Here is a 16,086-nt window from a genome sequence, read left to right as displayed (position 1 = left end):
TCTTTCTCCACCTCAAATACAGCGATACACTAGATGCTTGTTCATTCAAACTGATGCTTTGGTGTCTGCACAGCCCCGTGTATTTCAATGCGAGAATACTCCCAGTAATTTGAGTACATCGATATCCACAATGCTTAATTCGAACTGGGAACTCCTGATTTTTATTGCTTCCTGCAGAAGTTGGCCTAGAGTGATCACGATATTGTAGCGATGCTGACGCCGACAGGTTAAAAAAACAAGCGTCTTTATTAGGGCGAACTTGTGCCCACGATTCTAAAAACTATGGTCGTCAAGTTCGAGTAGCCGAGTGGCACAGATCCGACTATCTTCCTCTTCCTCGTTGTTGGAACGTACGAACGCGTGGCGCATGCCAGCCGAGCCGAGTCTTGCTGGTGCTGGTGCCACGATGATTGTGGCGCGCTACTTGAATGTGGCGAACCTGTCGCAGCATTGCCCCCCACCTCAGACGCATCGTCCCGATGCTTAAGACAGTGAAAAGATACACGCGCACTCTCACTCGTTTTTCGACGATCTGTCATGATAGGGCTTCATGCGGACTACGTGGACCACTTCCGTGGGATTTCGGCGTCTTGAACTCACGTGTCCAGCAGATCTAACTTCATAAGTGACGTTGCTGATACGGTTGAGTACTTCATAAGGGCCGAAGTATCGGCAAAGAAGCTTTTCAGAGAGTCCGCGGCGGCGCACTAGTATCCATATCCACACTTTGTCACCGGGATGATAAAGTGTGTCACTGCGTCGCTTGTTGTAGCGACTAGAATCGACGTGCTGTTGGTGGCGTATTCGGTATCTTGCCATTTGCCGTGCTTCTTCGGCTCTTTGCAAGAAGTCATCTAAGTCAGGTGGATAGCTGCTTTCGTCCTGTAGTGGCAACATGGCATCCAGCGGGGTGGTCACTCTTCGGCCGAATACTAGTTCGAAAGGGGCAACGTGGGTTGTTTCTTGAACGGCTGTATTATATGCGAATGTTACGTAGGGTAATATTTCATCCCACTGCGTATGTTCAACATCAACATACATTGATAGCATGTCGGTCAGAGTTCTGTTGAGGCGTTCGGTTAAGCCATTTGACTAAGGGTGATACGCCGTTGTTCTTCTGTGATCGGTATTTGTCATGCGCATCAGGAATTGCATTAGGTCTGCAGTAAATGCGGTGCCCCGATCCGTAATAACGACGATGGGCGCACCATGTCTGAGCACTATGTTTTTCACAAAGAACTTGGCGACTTCGGCAGCTGTCGCACTGTATAGAGAGTCAGTTTCAGCATAACGGGTGAGATAGTCTGTGGCTACGACTATCCATTTCTTGCCTGCACACGATGTCGGCAAAGGTCCTAGGAAGTCCATGCCGGCTTGTTGGAATGGGGCATCTGGAGGGTCTATTGGCTGGAGAAGGCCGGCTGGTTTTACGGGTGGAGTTTTGCGCCGTTGACATTGACGACAAGTTTTCACGTAGCGCTGCACTGATGCGAGCAACTTAGGCCAATAGTATTTCAGGCAAATCCTGGCGAATGTTCGGCTCACACCCATGTGTCCAGATGTTGGCTCATCGTGGCATGCGTGCAGAATTTCCTCTCGCATGGCTGCGGGCACGACTAGTAAAAACGTTTCACCATTAGGTTCGAAGTTCCTCCTGTAAAGGACACTTCCTCGAAGGCAGAACGCGGAGAGCCCTCTGGAGAATATGCGAGGGACTTGAACGTCGAGACCCTGCAGGTGTTGTATAAGTGCCAGCAAATCCGGGTCATCTCGTTGTAGTTGAGCGATTTTGGATGTGTCGACAACGCCTAGAAACGGGAAGTCTTCCTCTTCAGGTACACTTGGATCGACGGGAGAGCGTGACAGGCAGTCGGCATCGCTGTGTTTCCTTCCAGATTTGTCATCATCATCATCAGCCTGACTACGTCCACTGCAGGACAAAGGCCTCTCCCATATTCCGCCAGTTAACCCGGTCCTGTGCTTGCTGCTTCCAATTTATACCCGCAAACTTCTTAATCTCATCTGCCCACCTAACCTTCTGTCTCCCCCTAACCCGCTTCCCTTCTCTGGGAATCCAGTCAGTTACCCTTAATGACCAGCGGTTATCCTGTCTACGCGCTACATGCCCTGCCCATGTCCATTTCTTCTTCTTGATTTCAGCTATGATATCCTTAACCCCCGTTTGTTCCCTAATCCACTCTGCTCTCTTCTTGTCTCTTAAGGTTACACCTACCATTTTTCTTTCCATTGCTCGCTGTGTCGTCCTCAATTTAAGCTGAACCCTCTTTGTAAGTCTCCAGGTTTCTGCTCCGTAGCTAAGTACCGGCAAGATACAGCTGTTATATACCTTCCTCTTGAGGCATAGTGGCAATCTACCTGTCATGATTTATGGATGCTTGCCGAACGTGCTCCACCCCATTCTTATTCTTCTAGTTAATTCGATCTCGTGGTTTGGCTCTGCGATTAATACATGCCCTAAGTAGACGTACTCCTTTACAAAGTCAAGTGCACTATTACCTATCTCGAAGCGCTGCTCTTTGCCGAGGTTGTTGTACATTACTTTCGTTTTCTGCAGATTAATTTTAAGACCCACTTTTCTGCTCTCCTTGTCTAACTCCGTAATCATGAGTTGCAATTCGTCCCCCGAGTTACTCAGCAATGCAATGTCATCGGCGAAGCGCAGGTTACTAAGGTATTCTCCATTGACTCTTATCCCTAACTGTTCCCATTCTAGGCTTCTGAAAACCTCCTGTAAGCACGCGGTAAACAGCATCTTGCCGGTACTTAGCTACGGAGCAGAAACCTGGAGACTTACAAAGAGGGTTCAGCTTAAATTGAGGACGACGCAGCGAGCAATGGAAAGAAAAATGGTAGGTGTAACCTTAAGAGACAAGAAGAGAGCAGAGTGGATTAGGGAACAAACGGGGGTTAAGGATATCATAGCTGAAATCAAGAAGAAGAAATGGACATGGGCAGGGCATGTAGCGCGTAGACAGGATAACCGCTGGTCATTAAGGGTAACTGACTGGATTCCCAGAGAAGGGAAGCGGGTTAGGGGGAGACAGAAGGTTAGGTGGGCAGATGAGCTTAAGAAGTTTGCGGGTATAAATTGGAAGCAGCAAGCACAGGACCGGGTTAACTGGCGGAACATGGGAGAGGCCTTTGTCCTGCAGTGGACGTAGTCAGGCTGATGATGATGATGATGATGAAACAGCATTGGGGAAATTGTGTCCCCCTGCCTTACACCCTTCTTGATTGGTATTCTGTTGCTTTCTCTATGAAGCACTATGGTAGCAGTTGATCCCCTGTAGATTTCTTCCAGAATGTTTATATATACTTCATCTACGCCCTGATTCCGCAGTGTTGCATGACGGCTGATATTTCTACTGAATCAAACGCCTTCTCGTAATCTATGAAGGCTATGTATAGTGGTAGGTTATACTCTGAGCATTTCTCTATTACCTGATTGATAGTATGAATGTGGTCAATTGTTGAGTAGCCTGTTCGAAATCCTGCTTGTTCCTTTGGTTGATTGAATTCTAATGTTTTCTTTACTCTGTTAGCAATTACCTTTGTAAATAGCTTGTATACTACAGAGAGCAAGCTGATCGGCCTGTAATTCTTCAAGTCCTTGTCATCTCCTTTCTTATGTATTAAGATGATGTTAGCGTTCTTCCAAGACTCTGGTACTCTTCCCGCCAGGAGACACCTCGTAAACAGGGTGGCTAGTTTTTCTAACACAATCTGTCCTCCATCTTTCAGCAGATCTGATGTTACCTGATCCTCACCAGCAGCTTTGCCCCTTTGCATGCTCTCCAAAGCTTTTCTGACTTCTTCTATCATTACTGGTGGGGTGTAATTAGGGTTACTGCTAGTTCTTATAGTATTAAGGTCGTGGTTGTCTCGGCTACTGTACAGATCCCTGTAAAACTCCTCCGCTATCTTAACTATCCTATCCATATTGGTAGTTATTTTGCCTTCTTTGTCCCTTAGTGCATACATCCGACTTTTGCCTATCCCAAGTTTCCTCTTCAATGCTTTGACACTTCCTCCGTTTTTCAGAGCGTGTTCAATTCTCTCCATGTTATACCTTCTTACATCGCATACTTTACGTCTATTAATCAACTTCGAAAGCTCTGCCAGTTCTATTTTGTCTGTTGTACTTGACACTTTCATGATTTGACGCTTCTTAATTAGGTTCTTCGTTTCCTGTGAAAGCTTGCCAGTGTCCTGTCTAACTACCCTGCCTCCAACTTCCACTGCACACTCCATAATGATACTCGTCAGATTATCATTCATTGTATCTACGCTAAGGTTGGTTTCCTCACTGAGAGCCGAGTACCTGTTCTGCAGTGACACTCTGAATTCCTGTACTTTCCCTCTCAGTGCTAGCTGATTGATTGGCTTCTTGCGTATCAAGTTCTGTCGTTCCTTCTTCAAGTCTAGGCGAATTCGAGACCGTACCATTCTATGGTCACTGCATCGTACCTTGCCAATCACTTCCACATCCTGCACGATTCCAGGGTGTGCACTCATTATAAAGTCTATTTCGTTCTTATTTTCGCCATTAGGGCTCCTCCATGTCCACTTGCGGTTTTCTCGTTTTCGGTAGAAGGTATTCAAAATCCGTAAATTATTGCGTTCTGCGAATTCTACTAGTAGCTCTCCTCTGGCGTTTCTAGTACCGATGCCATAATCTCCTACTGCCCGGTCTCCAGCCTGCTTCTTCCCTACCTTTGCATTAAAGTCGCCCATCACTATAGTATACTGTGTTTTTACCTTACTCATTGCCGATTCCACGTCTTCATAGAAGCTTTCAACTGAAGCGTCATCATGGCTGGATGTAGGCGCGTAAGCCTGTACTACCTTCATCTTGTATCTTTTATTCAGTTTAATTACGATACCTACCACCCTTTCATTAATGCTATAGTATTCCTCTATGTTGCCAGCTATGTTTCTGTGAATGAGGAACCCCACTCCCAGTTCTCTTCTGTCTGCCAAGCCCCTGTAGCAAAGAACGTGCCCATTCTGTAGCACCGTATAGGCCTCATCTGTCCTCCTAACCTCACTGAGCCCTATTATATCCCATTTAACACCCTCTAGCTCCTCGAATAGTACAGCTAGACTTCCCTCACTAGATAAGGTTCTAGCGTTAAACGTTGCCAAGTTCATGTTCCAATGGCGGCCTGTCCGGATCCAGAGATTCTTAGCACCCTCTGCTGCGTTGCAGATCTGACCGCCGCCGTGGTCAGTTGCTTCGCAGCTGCTGGGGACTGAGGGCCGTGAGTTATTTGACGTAATTATGTGGGAGGTAGTGGCCAGATACTGCACCAGGGTGGCCAATCCTTCTCTGGTGAGGGAGTGCGTTCTCGGCGGTGTTTGCCGGTGAGGCCGCACCCCAGGCCTCTTAATGCAGTTCCATCATCACGCGGATTTTTTTTTTTTTTAATCCGGTTGGAAACTGCGCGGTACCGGGATTTGAACCACGGACCTCTTGCATGCGAGGCGGATGCTCTAACCACTACGTCATCGCCGCAACCCGTCTCCGTGGCGTAATTGGCTAGCGCGATGGGCTATTAACCGAAATGTTGGACGCTCGAGCCCACCCGGTGGTGGTGCGGCACTTTTTTTCCTTTGGGCTGATAGCTCTGAAGAAATGTTCCAGATTTGTACACGACCGTAATATCATACTCCTGCAGCCTAAGGCTCCATCTTGCTAGTCGACCTGACGGGTCCTTGAGATTTGCCAGCCAGCATAGAGCATGGTGGTCACTGACAGCTCTGAACGGTCTACCATAAAGGTAGGGTCGAAACTTGTTTATGGCCCAGATGACTGCGAGGCACTCTTTTTCAGTTGCAGAGTAGTTTGCCTCAGCTTTTGATAGTTTGCGGCTGGCATAGGCTAACACTTTCTCTTGACCATTTTGCCACTGGACAAGGATGGCGCCGAGGCCGACATTGCTGGCATCGGTATGGACTTCAGTGTCGGCTGTCTCATCAAAATGGGCAAGTATTGGTGAACCCTGTAGTCATTTCCTTAATTCGTCAAAAGCTTTCTGTTGTTCGCTTTCCCACATGAAGGGCACGTCGTCTTTTGTCAGTTTTGTAAGAGGTTCCGCAATCTTTGAGAAGTTTTCCACAAATCGTCTATAATAGGCACATAAACCCAAAAATCGACGCACTGACTTTTTGTCTCTGGGTGTAGGGAACCTCTGAACAGCGGCTGTCTTTTCGGGATCGGGACGAACACCATCGGAACTAATGACATGTCCAAGGAATCGCAGCTCTTCGAAGCCGAAGTGGCATTTTTCGGGTTTGATTGTCAATTTCGCTGACCGGATGGCTTCCAATACTGTGCATAGTCGCTCTAGATGTTTGTCGAACGTTGCAGAGAATACCACTACGTCATCCAAATACACTAGGTAGGCATCATGACTGCCATTTCAATCCGGCGAGGACAGTGTCCATCATTCGCTGTAACGTCGCTGGTGCGGAACAGAGGCCGAATGGAAGCGCTTTGAATTCGTAGAGGCCATCTGGTGTTACGAATGCCGTTTTTTCACGGTCCCGCTCGTCGACCTCTATTTTCCAATATCCGCTTTTCAGATCTAAGGAGGAGAAAAACTTTGCGGATCGCAACCGATCTAGTGTATCGTCGATACGTGGCAAGGGGTAGACATCTCGTTTAGTTACACTGTTCAGTTTTCTGTAGTCGACGCAGAATCTAAGTGTGTTGTCTTTCTTCTTAACGAGCACTACGGGAGACGCCCATGGACTATTCGAAGGCTGGATGACATCATCAGAAAGCATCTCCTCCACTTGCTTCTTGATAATTTCCCGTTCTTTCTGTGACACCCGATATGGATGCTGGCATATAGGCCTCGTGTCATCTTGCGTTATAATTCTGTGTTTCGTGATTGACGTGCGCTGGACCTTCGAGGTACTTGAAAAGCAATCAGAGAATTCTTTTACCAAGGCGTAAATCTGTTTCTTCTGACTGTCCGGAAGGCTCTGATTGACGGTCACGGATGTGTCGATGTTGCAGGCCACTGGTCGAGTGGTTGATGTCGTTAAGCTGCATAGTTCAGTCGCCATACAGAAGTCGTGTAAATAGGCGATAGCCGTGCCTTGAGTGATGTGTTGAAGCTCATTGGAGAAATTTGTGAGTAGGACATCTGCACGGCCATTCGTCAAGTGAACAAGACCCCTAGCTACGCAGACACCTTTGTTCAAAAACAGTCCTACATTTGTATCCGCTATGCCTTCGCGGTTGTACAATGCATCATTTTCTACGAGCACCATTATACTGCAGCGTGGCGGCGCAGTTACGTCATCATGAACAACGCGTAGAGCAGTTAGGCGTCGTTCCTCAGATTCCTCCACAGGTATAGCTTCAGTTTTCCGGGTGTGGACTTGGAGAGCGATGACCAGACTGCCTTGAAGGTGTACGTGGGCTGGATGACCGGTAGCGCATAGGCGATGGTGACCGTGACCGGTGTTGGCGTAGAGTTGGCGAGTTCTGGCGCGTCGACAAGTACTCCTCAATCTCCGCTGGTCGTTCGCCGTTTCGGGGGCACGGTGCATATGACGGGAAGCCTCTTAATCCAGCCTGTCGGTAAGGACAGAATCTGTACAGATGACCCGCTTCCCCACAATGAAAACACAGAGGCCTGCGCTCGTGATCACGCCAGACGTCACTTTTCCTGGGCCTACGCTCCACATAGTGATGTGTGCTACGTGCTCCTGAGGGCAGATAGGTAGCTGTCGGTTCCCATGGACGAGGTGCGCTGCGTGCCGCAGGTGGGAGAGGAGTCGTCGCCATCGCAACTGCTGCATTGCTGTGTACCGTGGGTTGTCTGACAACCTCAGAGTATGTTCGGATAGGTCGAACCGGCTGCAGCTCACGCTCTGGCTCTCGTATCACCTGCCTCAGTTCGTCACGAACAACGTCCGTAACAGATAGTGCAGTTGAAGTCTGGGGCATATACAGTCTGCTCAGTTCTTCTCTGATAACTGATCTAATTAGCTCTCGCAGGGCTTCAACGTCGTTTCGCACGCCTCCGGGGAATACCTGTGCAGATGCGCAGTTAAGATTCCGGTTGTACTGCCGAGCCCGCTGTTCCAGTGTTTTTTCGATGGCCGTCGCTTCCGAGTAAAACTCAGCAACCGTGCTCGGAGGGTTGTGGACGAGAACGGCGAACAGCTCTTGCTTCACTCCGCGCATTAGATGGCGCACCTTCTTATCCTCAGCCATGTTGTAATCCGCACGCTTGAACAGGCGGACCATGTCCTCAATGTACATAGCAGCACTCTCGTTCGTTAGCTGGTTCCTCGATTGAAGGGCTGCCTCCGCTTTTTCTTTCCGGTCTATGTTCGCGAACGTAGCCACTGCTTGTCGTCGAAATACCTCCCAGGTAGACAACGAGGTTTCATGGTTCTCAAACCATGTCTTCGCGAAGTCTTCCAGGGCGAAGTATACGCGACGGAGCTTCTCTCTTTCGTCCCATCCATTCAAGCTCGCTACTCTCTCGAACAGGTCCAACCAATCTTCAACATCCTCGTACGAGTCGCCGTGGAAAACTGGTGGCTGGTGCGGTTGGCTAATGAACACTTGTGCCGGTGTTACCTGGCTAGTCATAGTGGTGGCATCCATCGTTTGAACTCCCCTTGGTGTGAAGTGAAGAGGACCGAACTCAGGTGAGTCACCTCGAAGACGGCGACTTGCCCTCTGGTGTACAGGAGTCACTTCCACGGGGTTGATACGCTGGTCGTCTGGGCTACGCTGTCTTGAGCTCGCGGGGCTTCGGTTCATAACCCAGCACCTCCACCAGAAATGTAGCGATGCTGACGCCGACAGGTTAAAAAAACAAGCGTCTTTATTAGGGCGAACTTGTGCCCACGATTCTAAAAACTATGGTCGTCAAGTTCGAGTAGCCGAGTGGCACAGATCTGACCATCTTCCTCTTCCTCGTTGTTGGAACGTACGAACGCGTGGCGCATGCCAGCCGAGCCGGGTCTTGCTGGTGCTGGTGCCACGATGATTGTGGCGCGCTACTTGAATGTGGCGAACCTGTCGCAGCAATATGTTGCATAACCAAACCAAACTAAATTTACTCTAAAAATAAAAGCTGCATTTCTTGGCAGATGAGATTTTAGACACTGTGCTGTAGCTGTTGGGCAAGTGACTCGCAGTGCTCATGGAGTTGCGACATAAGAAATGCAAGCGAATGCAAATTACAGATTACTTTAAATTTTGATTGCGTTAAGTTGGCCATGTAAGTACATGTGTTATGGAGTGCAAATAGCATCATATATATTGAGGTTAAGGCTCACTGCCTATATGAATGTATAACGGTGCTTGTTTCTGGTGTATAACTGATTAGTCATTTCTGTTCACTGTTGGAACTCTTTAAACTTAATTTACGAGCTCACCTGCCACAAGCATGTTGTAGTGCCTAGGTCACGATAAAAAGTCAGTTGGTGACTTCTTTGGGTTCTGATCGCACACTGTGGCACAATAGGAACCCGAAGCAATGCTTGCTGCCGCTGCAAATTTGGACATGCAGCACCATCTCTGGCAAAAGAAATGGAAATTGGGGATGTACATCATGCGTTTTCCCATCTTTTCACAGCACTGCTGCTCGCCTCCGTGCACGTGTAGGTAGGGCTCTCGCGCTGCACTTGGAACACTGTGCACCGCATCCAAAAAAATAAAAATCTCCCAGCTCGACAGGCACTTTGAAAGGCGAACGCAATCAAATAAAAAAAGTTCGTTTATCGCGTTCACGTTGAGCAGACAAGGACGATGCCTGTCATACATTAAACCTTTTGTCATACATTAAATATACCTAATGATCAATATGCAGTGCGGCATTGTCGTCGCTCTGCTAATTTAAGCTTTGGGTCCCTATGGCCATTCATTATAGCACCCGCTAATTTTAATTGCACTCTACTTAAACAATTTCATAGTCCCCTTCGAGTTCGAAGTAACAAGCTTCGCTGTACACACAAAGTTGGCCACATCTAAGGTGAACACCTCATTAGTATTTGTGCCGGCAAAACTATAACATTTATTCTACTTCACAAGGAAGATAAACACAGTAATAAATTCCCTAACTTTGCGTTGAACATCACCTTCTGTGAGGCCGTGAATGCTTAGGAGGGGATCATCTTGCATGTGGATGACCCTGTATATTCAGGACAGTAACTTGCCTCCCTATAACTGTGACTACTGCATTCCAAGTAATGCTGCTGTGAGCCTGCAGCTTATTTTGGGGCAAACCAATGACCCGATTTAACGCATGCCTTTCTTTAAATCTGTTGCAGGCCATCGCGACGCCAGCTTGCCCCTGTTTAGTTCGCAGATGTACTTGCAGTCTTTGAGCGTGCCGTGACAGAGCTGGTGTCAGCCGGGCGCCGCATGCCAGAACCAGCAGAGGGCGTCCAGCGCACATTGGCAATTGTACTGCAGCTAGCAGCTCTCCTGTGCCGGCTGCAGGTAAGATTTTCTATGCTTGCTAGTATTGACAATTTGAATTCACACATCTAATATTGTCCACATTGCGTGCGAGTTATCACACTGTGCCAATGTAGTGTTTCAGAATCCAACAAAGGCCGAAAAGAAAATGTACACATTAAGAAATATGGCCTTTATTGTCACTTTGAAAGACAGCGCATAGGGAATGGAAGAAATGCTTGACATTATCTTGCAACTATGTGGCCCTAATCACTTGTAGACCACAGGCAGATCGAGGTTTAAACATAGGTATGCATCCATAAATGGATGCTGTCATTGAAAATTTTCTTACTTTTACTACTTGTCTTTCAGTCTCAGAGCAGCCTGGAGGATGACACTTTCCGGCGTGCTGCGTACCGGCTGGTGCACTTAGATCTGCGAGGCCCACGTGGCAAGACATGCTTGCATTTGGCGTGTGGTCATGCACCGCCAGCTAGTCGCCAGGCCTTGGGCGCAGTGTGCCAGGAGGCTTTCCCAGCGCCTCCTCTTGTGCGTCTGCTGCTCGAACTTGGAGCCAACCCCAATGCCACCGACCACGACCGGCGTACACCCTTGCATGTTGCAGCACGCAACAAACCATTCTCACGAGCCTCCGCCCTTGCACTGCTGGCCCGTGGCGCTCACCTCGACCACACCGACGCTGCCGGTTGCACTCCCCTGGACTATGCGCCCATGCTGGTGGATTGTAGTCCTCTACGTTACACCGGCCTGCAGTGTCTGTGTGCGCGGGCTATTGTGCGCTTTCAGCTGCCCTTCCAAGGACTAGTGCCGCACCAGCTGGAGAGCTTTATCCAGAGCCACTGAAAAATGTGGCAGGGCATGTGTGATGCCATCCCTCTTCTCGCGTCTGTTCTTCAAAAGTCACCTTTTTTTCCCCCAGCCTATCCTAGGTTCATGGAAATGCGTTGGAGACTGCCAGGGTCTTGTGTGGCTGTTGTACTGCGGAGATCAAATGTCAGGTTCCTTATTGAGGCGAGAAAGATGTTCTGAAGGCAGTTTTTGGCAATGCTGTGGGACTTTTTTCTAAGTTTTTGTGCATGTGCTTGGCTAGTTGTCTTCTGAGCTTGTAAGACTAACTTTGAAAGGCAGAGTAAGGAGGCTCTCAGTTGCTCCCATTCCACTGTTAAAAAGCCTGTAACCAGTAGCATTTCTGAGAGCTCTGCATGCCATAGTGAAGAGGTGAGAAGCTGCCTAGCTAGCTAGCCTGGCACATGTGGCCAATGAGAGGGCATATCACAAATTCCTGACATTGTGATAACCAGGATCTCTTTGATAATAAGGAAATAAAGACTTTTCCTCGTGACAATTTGGGGATTCAAAATGACTATTTACCCGAGTGTGCAAGATTTTCTGGTGGTAAGAAAAATGCCGACGGATTGCTAAAATCTTTTAGGTTTTTCTCTAGCGCATGAAATGCCAGTGTCCAACAAAAGGTGATCCTACTCGTCTTCAAGTGGCAAGACGCGTAGTTGTAGTCATGGTTGAGTGATGAATCGCAGTAGCAAATGGCATTGGATAGAACATTGAAGGAAAGTTTTTTAAATGGATGGTAATATTCACGGCGGAAGTTTCTCATTCTTTCTATGTTTGTGTGTTCACTACAGCTGCATTTTTTTGTCATCGATCACCTAGCTATTTGCATACAACATAAGCACTTACAAAGATTCCTTGCTAGTAGAATGTGGTGCAGTTGATCAACCCTAGATATAAAATGCAATGTTTGTTGAAATGTAAAAGCCCTAATGACACATAGCATAATGGCATTTGTATGCTGGTAAAGTTACAGGTCAGCAGGGCATGCGAAACGCTGGCTGCAGCAGACTACCTGTGCATTCGCTTCTTGAACACATTTACACTTCGAAGAAACAAATTGCACGTTGCACAATTCTAAATCAGCCTAGCTGGGAAATGTTGCATCAATCCAAGGGGCCATATTAATATCGCTTTTGCACATTGTGCTGCTTGGCTGCTTCTCTCTGTCGCAGTCTTCGGTCATTACAAGCAGCTGTGCCTTTCTGCATGCTTACATTTTGAAATTTTCCGTAGGGTGCCGTGAAGTTGGATTTGCAAAACTTTAAATTGTGGGATGATATTGGCAAGGCTCATATCATTTGTGCAGATATGGCTTTTTTGAAAACACAAAAGTTAGAAGTGAAATTTAAAATAGTGTTGCTGCTTGTTGTGCACTGTTATAAAAGATAGTGTTTGTGTTCCTTCAAGGTGTGAATCGGAGTAAACGTTGCATCATTTCTGGCTTTCCTGTACAGTGCTTAGCAGTCCGAATGCAACAATTGACCCACATGGCTGCTGGCACTTTTCGTGCCACCTGGGAGCACTTGGTGATCGTTGAATGGCCAAATTCAGTCACTGTACATCAAATGTACCCTCACTTTGTATATCTTAGAACATCAGTTTGGAGAACTCTGCACCTAATGGGAATGTTAATTTTTCAAAGTTGAATTGCTGAGCACTGTACACAGCATTTATTTGGGCTTACTTAGAAGAAAAACAAATGTGGCCCAGTTGGTTCAAGTGGGCCTCTGTGCAGCTTGTTCTTTTAGTTTGGTGGTGAATGCTTGAAGTGAAGAATAGCTCTTATCATCTGTTGCATGCTAGAGTTGCCTGAAACTTGCATGCTTCTTTTTGCTCCAATTTAAATTTTGCAAAGTCTTCTTACTATGATGTAAAGCAAAACGATTTGGAATCGAAGCACCAGCATATAATTAATGCAACTCTTGTGGCAGGGCAGCATTGCTTTTAAAGACTACGGTTTTATCTCTTCGAGGTGTGGATGTAAGCATCGTGTATGGCAAAAGCTGCCTCATCTTATTGGACTTTCACGGCTAACTCAGGATGTTGAACGATAAAACATGACTGCTGCTAGACAGACATTGTGACCAAGGAGCTGACGTAGCATTTTTCAATATTTGGTGTTTGTGCGTTCATTTGTGGAAGTGCCCCGTGTTATCAGATTATTACATTGATGCCTCTGATGTATGAAAAAGACATTTTGGTGCTTTCTGGTCCTGAACTCACTTACCTAACTTGTTGGAGGCTTTAGTGAGGTCATGCTGTTGCACGATTCATCAGCACCACAAACTTCTAAGCTGTTGATACATGAAACCTCCTCAGTGATTTGCAATTTGACTGTGTGGTTTAACATTGAACGTGTGGAACTATCAGCTTTTTTTAATACATACATGCATAAAGGTGTATTTCAAAATTTTTTCAAAAAAATTCCCTTGCCATTATTGCAAAGTTTTGTTGGTCTTTTAAGTGGTGCAGCATGATGTAATTTATTGTAAGTCTTTAGTGCATTATTTTGACCATAACAAAATCATAACTGAAGCTGTAGAGAAAGAAAACATCCTGCTGTATTGCAGTATGTTTTTTCAGTTGTTGCAACACAGATGCGGTTTGAACTGCACTAGGCAAACACTCACATCTTTGTTTCTATTGGTTGCTTGAACTTCTGCGTGTTTCAGAGTTGCTGGTTATCTGTGTCATTGCTTATGTTACATGAAATGATTGAATATTGTATTCTGATCTGTGATGTGTCATTAGTGTAGCCATCATTGCTATACTGTAAATTTCATGCTCATGTTTCTATCTATTTTTAAGGCTAACCAGTGCAAAAAGACTATGCAGAAACATGTACACGATTTTGGCTTCAAATTTTAAAAAATTAAAATTCTTCTGAAAAGAATGCGAAACTCCTCCAATATTTCTTTTGTCATAATAGAGGAGACATTATTATCCAGGAAGTGTATTAGATTAGTACTCTATTATGTTTAAAATATTGGAATATCAACTTGTCTAGGGCAAATTATTTATAGAACGAAGCATGATAGTTGCAGATCTGCTCGTCCAAAGCCTTCGCGATAAAGAAGCATGTACTATTAAACAGTACGAAAATGTCCTGAAAACCTGTAATGGCTAAGGATACTAACTTGGTGCTCCGTTACTTCATGAGTCAGACAAGCCACATTAACGAATATTGCTCATCATTAAAAAGTACACTCAAAATTTTCTTGTAACTTGAACGAGTAGAATTATTTTTAAATTAATACAGTAGACATCCGACAAACCTCACTGCACAACTAACAACTGACTAGACTCACATGTCAATCTGCGCAACTAAAATGTGAGCTTAATTTGGCAAGCAATCTTGTGTCTGATTGCGCATGTTTTCACACAGCTGCCTCACTTCATCGCACTGCTCAGGCTAGATATGAGGTTTGTGAAGACAGCTCAGAAAAAAACATGGACAAGAGAGGCGACATGGACAAGCACTAGTCCATGCTTCCTTCCTTTTGTCCATTCGCGTTTTTTCCTGCATTGTTGAAACTTTTCTTAGTAACGTAGCTTTCTGGGCTAGTTGGTTCATAGTAATAGGAAGAAAAAACCAGCAAGAAACAACACGAAGACAGGGAAGAACAACCACACAGAAGGCGACATGGGCAAGCGCTTGTCCATGTCGCCTTCTGTGTGGTTGTTCTTCTTCGCTGTCCTCGTGTGGCTTTTTGCTGATTCTTTTTCCTATCAAATCATTCTTGACGATGAATCACCAGCTTGCCCAAACACTGACGTGAGTTGAACTGGTATAGCGCATTATGGGGAAGAAGAAACGGCTGAGCAGACCAACACAAGAGGACAGAGCGCTCTGTCCTCTTGTGTCGGTCTGCTCAGCCGTTTCTTCTTCCCCATAATGCGCTATACCAGTTCAAGTACAACGAACCAACTCGCCCAATCTTCAACACTCGTGGACTGACGTGAGATTTGACTGTAAACTGCGGTTTCTTTTATTGTTTTAAAAACAAATCTACTTAGTTTGTCTTCTGGTCTGTACATAAGACACCGACCATTAGACTGAAGCGCACAGACAACTTTCATCAGTGAAATATTGGGAAGCTGTAATGTACTGTGTGGTGCGTTATCTTTAGTTATTTACCAATTTACTGTCTTCTGCTAACACCACACATCAGTGCTATTTCTTGCTTGAGCCATTAAAGGTGCTGACTCTGTCGCATCTTGTATTGTACCTGTTGCAAGCCGAGACATGTCTGCATAGTGACGTGGCTTGTGCACACACAGCGGCCAAAGGCTCAGGAGCTCCACAACCACCGTGCCCAGATGTTTCTTTATGTCCTACCGCAAGCTCCTATTGTAACAAAGATATTAAAGTACCATTATGTCTTCGCTTGCTTGTCTTCCTCACTTGTTTTTCGGAAAGGATCGAAATCCCTGTAGTCTCTTTAGTTAGAGTAGCACAATACGATGAAAGCTTTCATTCTACTTCTAAAAAAATTGTTATATAGGCTTATAATTATGACAGCATAGAAAGATTGCAAATTCAATTTAGTGCTAGCTTTTTATGCAAGAAGCTGTAGGCGATTGTATGCTGAAAACAGTGGAGAGCTATGTTTGATTTAATTTGAAGTGAATACATCTACATTGTTTTGATAGTAAATATGCAGTAGAATCATTTTAGACTTGCTCCTTTCACGACTGTGACGTTGATCGTTTTCCTGTGTGTGGTCGTCGAAGAAAAATAAAGAGTAGGAGCACTA

The 16,086-nt window shown here is 46.1% G+C and overlaps 1 protein-coding gene across 5 annotated transcripts in view; it reads left to right on the top strand.

The window, feature by feature from the left end:
• LOC142788233 (protein fem-1 homolog A-like) overlaps positions 1–16,086 on the top strand; it is a 26,001-nt gene extending 9,915 nt beyond the window's left edge. For 4 of the 5 annotated variants that reach the window (XM_075884822.1, XM_075884824.1, XM_075884823.1 and 1 more), the window contains exons 2-3: positions 10,327–10,498; positions 10,829–16,086. In XM_075884822.1, coding sequence (XP_075740937.1) covers positions 10,421–10,498; positions 10,829–11,320 — 570 coding nt within the window. In that variant the 5' untranslated portion in view covers positions 10,327–10,420 and the 3' untranslated portion in view covers positions 11,321–16,086. Of the gene's footprint in view, positions 1–8,529; positions 8,698–10,326; positions 10,499–10,828 lie in introns of those variants that run through there. The other variant, XM_075884825.1, reaches the window with a different exon arrangement.

Source organism: Rhipicephalus microplus, unplaced genomic scaffold (assembly GCF_043290135.1).
Source record: "Rhipicephalus microplus isolate Deutch F79 unplaced genomic scaffold, USDA_Rmic scaffold_48, whole genome shotgun sequence".
Lineage (NCBI taxonomy): Eukaryota > Metazoa > Arthropoda > Arachnida > Ixodida > Ixodidae > Rhipicephalus > Rhipicephalus microplus.
Note: the sequence above shows the minus strand (reverse complement) of the source record. Positions and strands in the feature narration are given on the sequence as shown.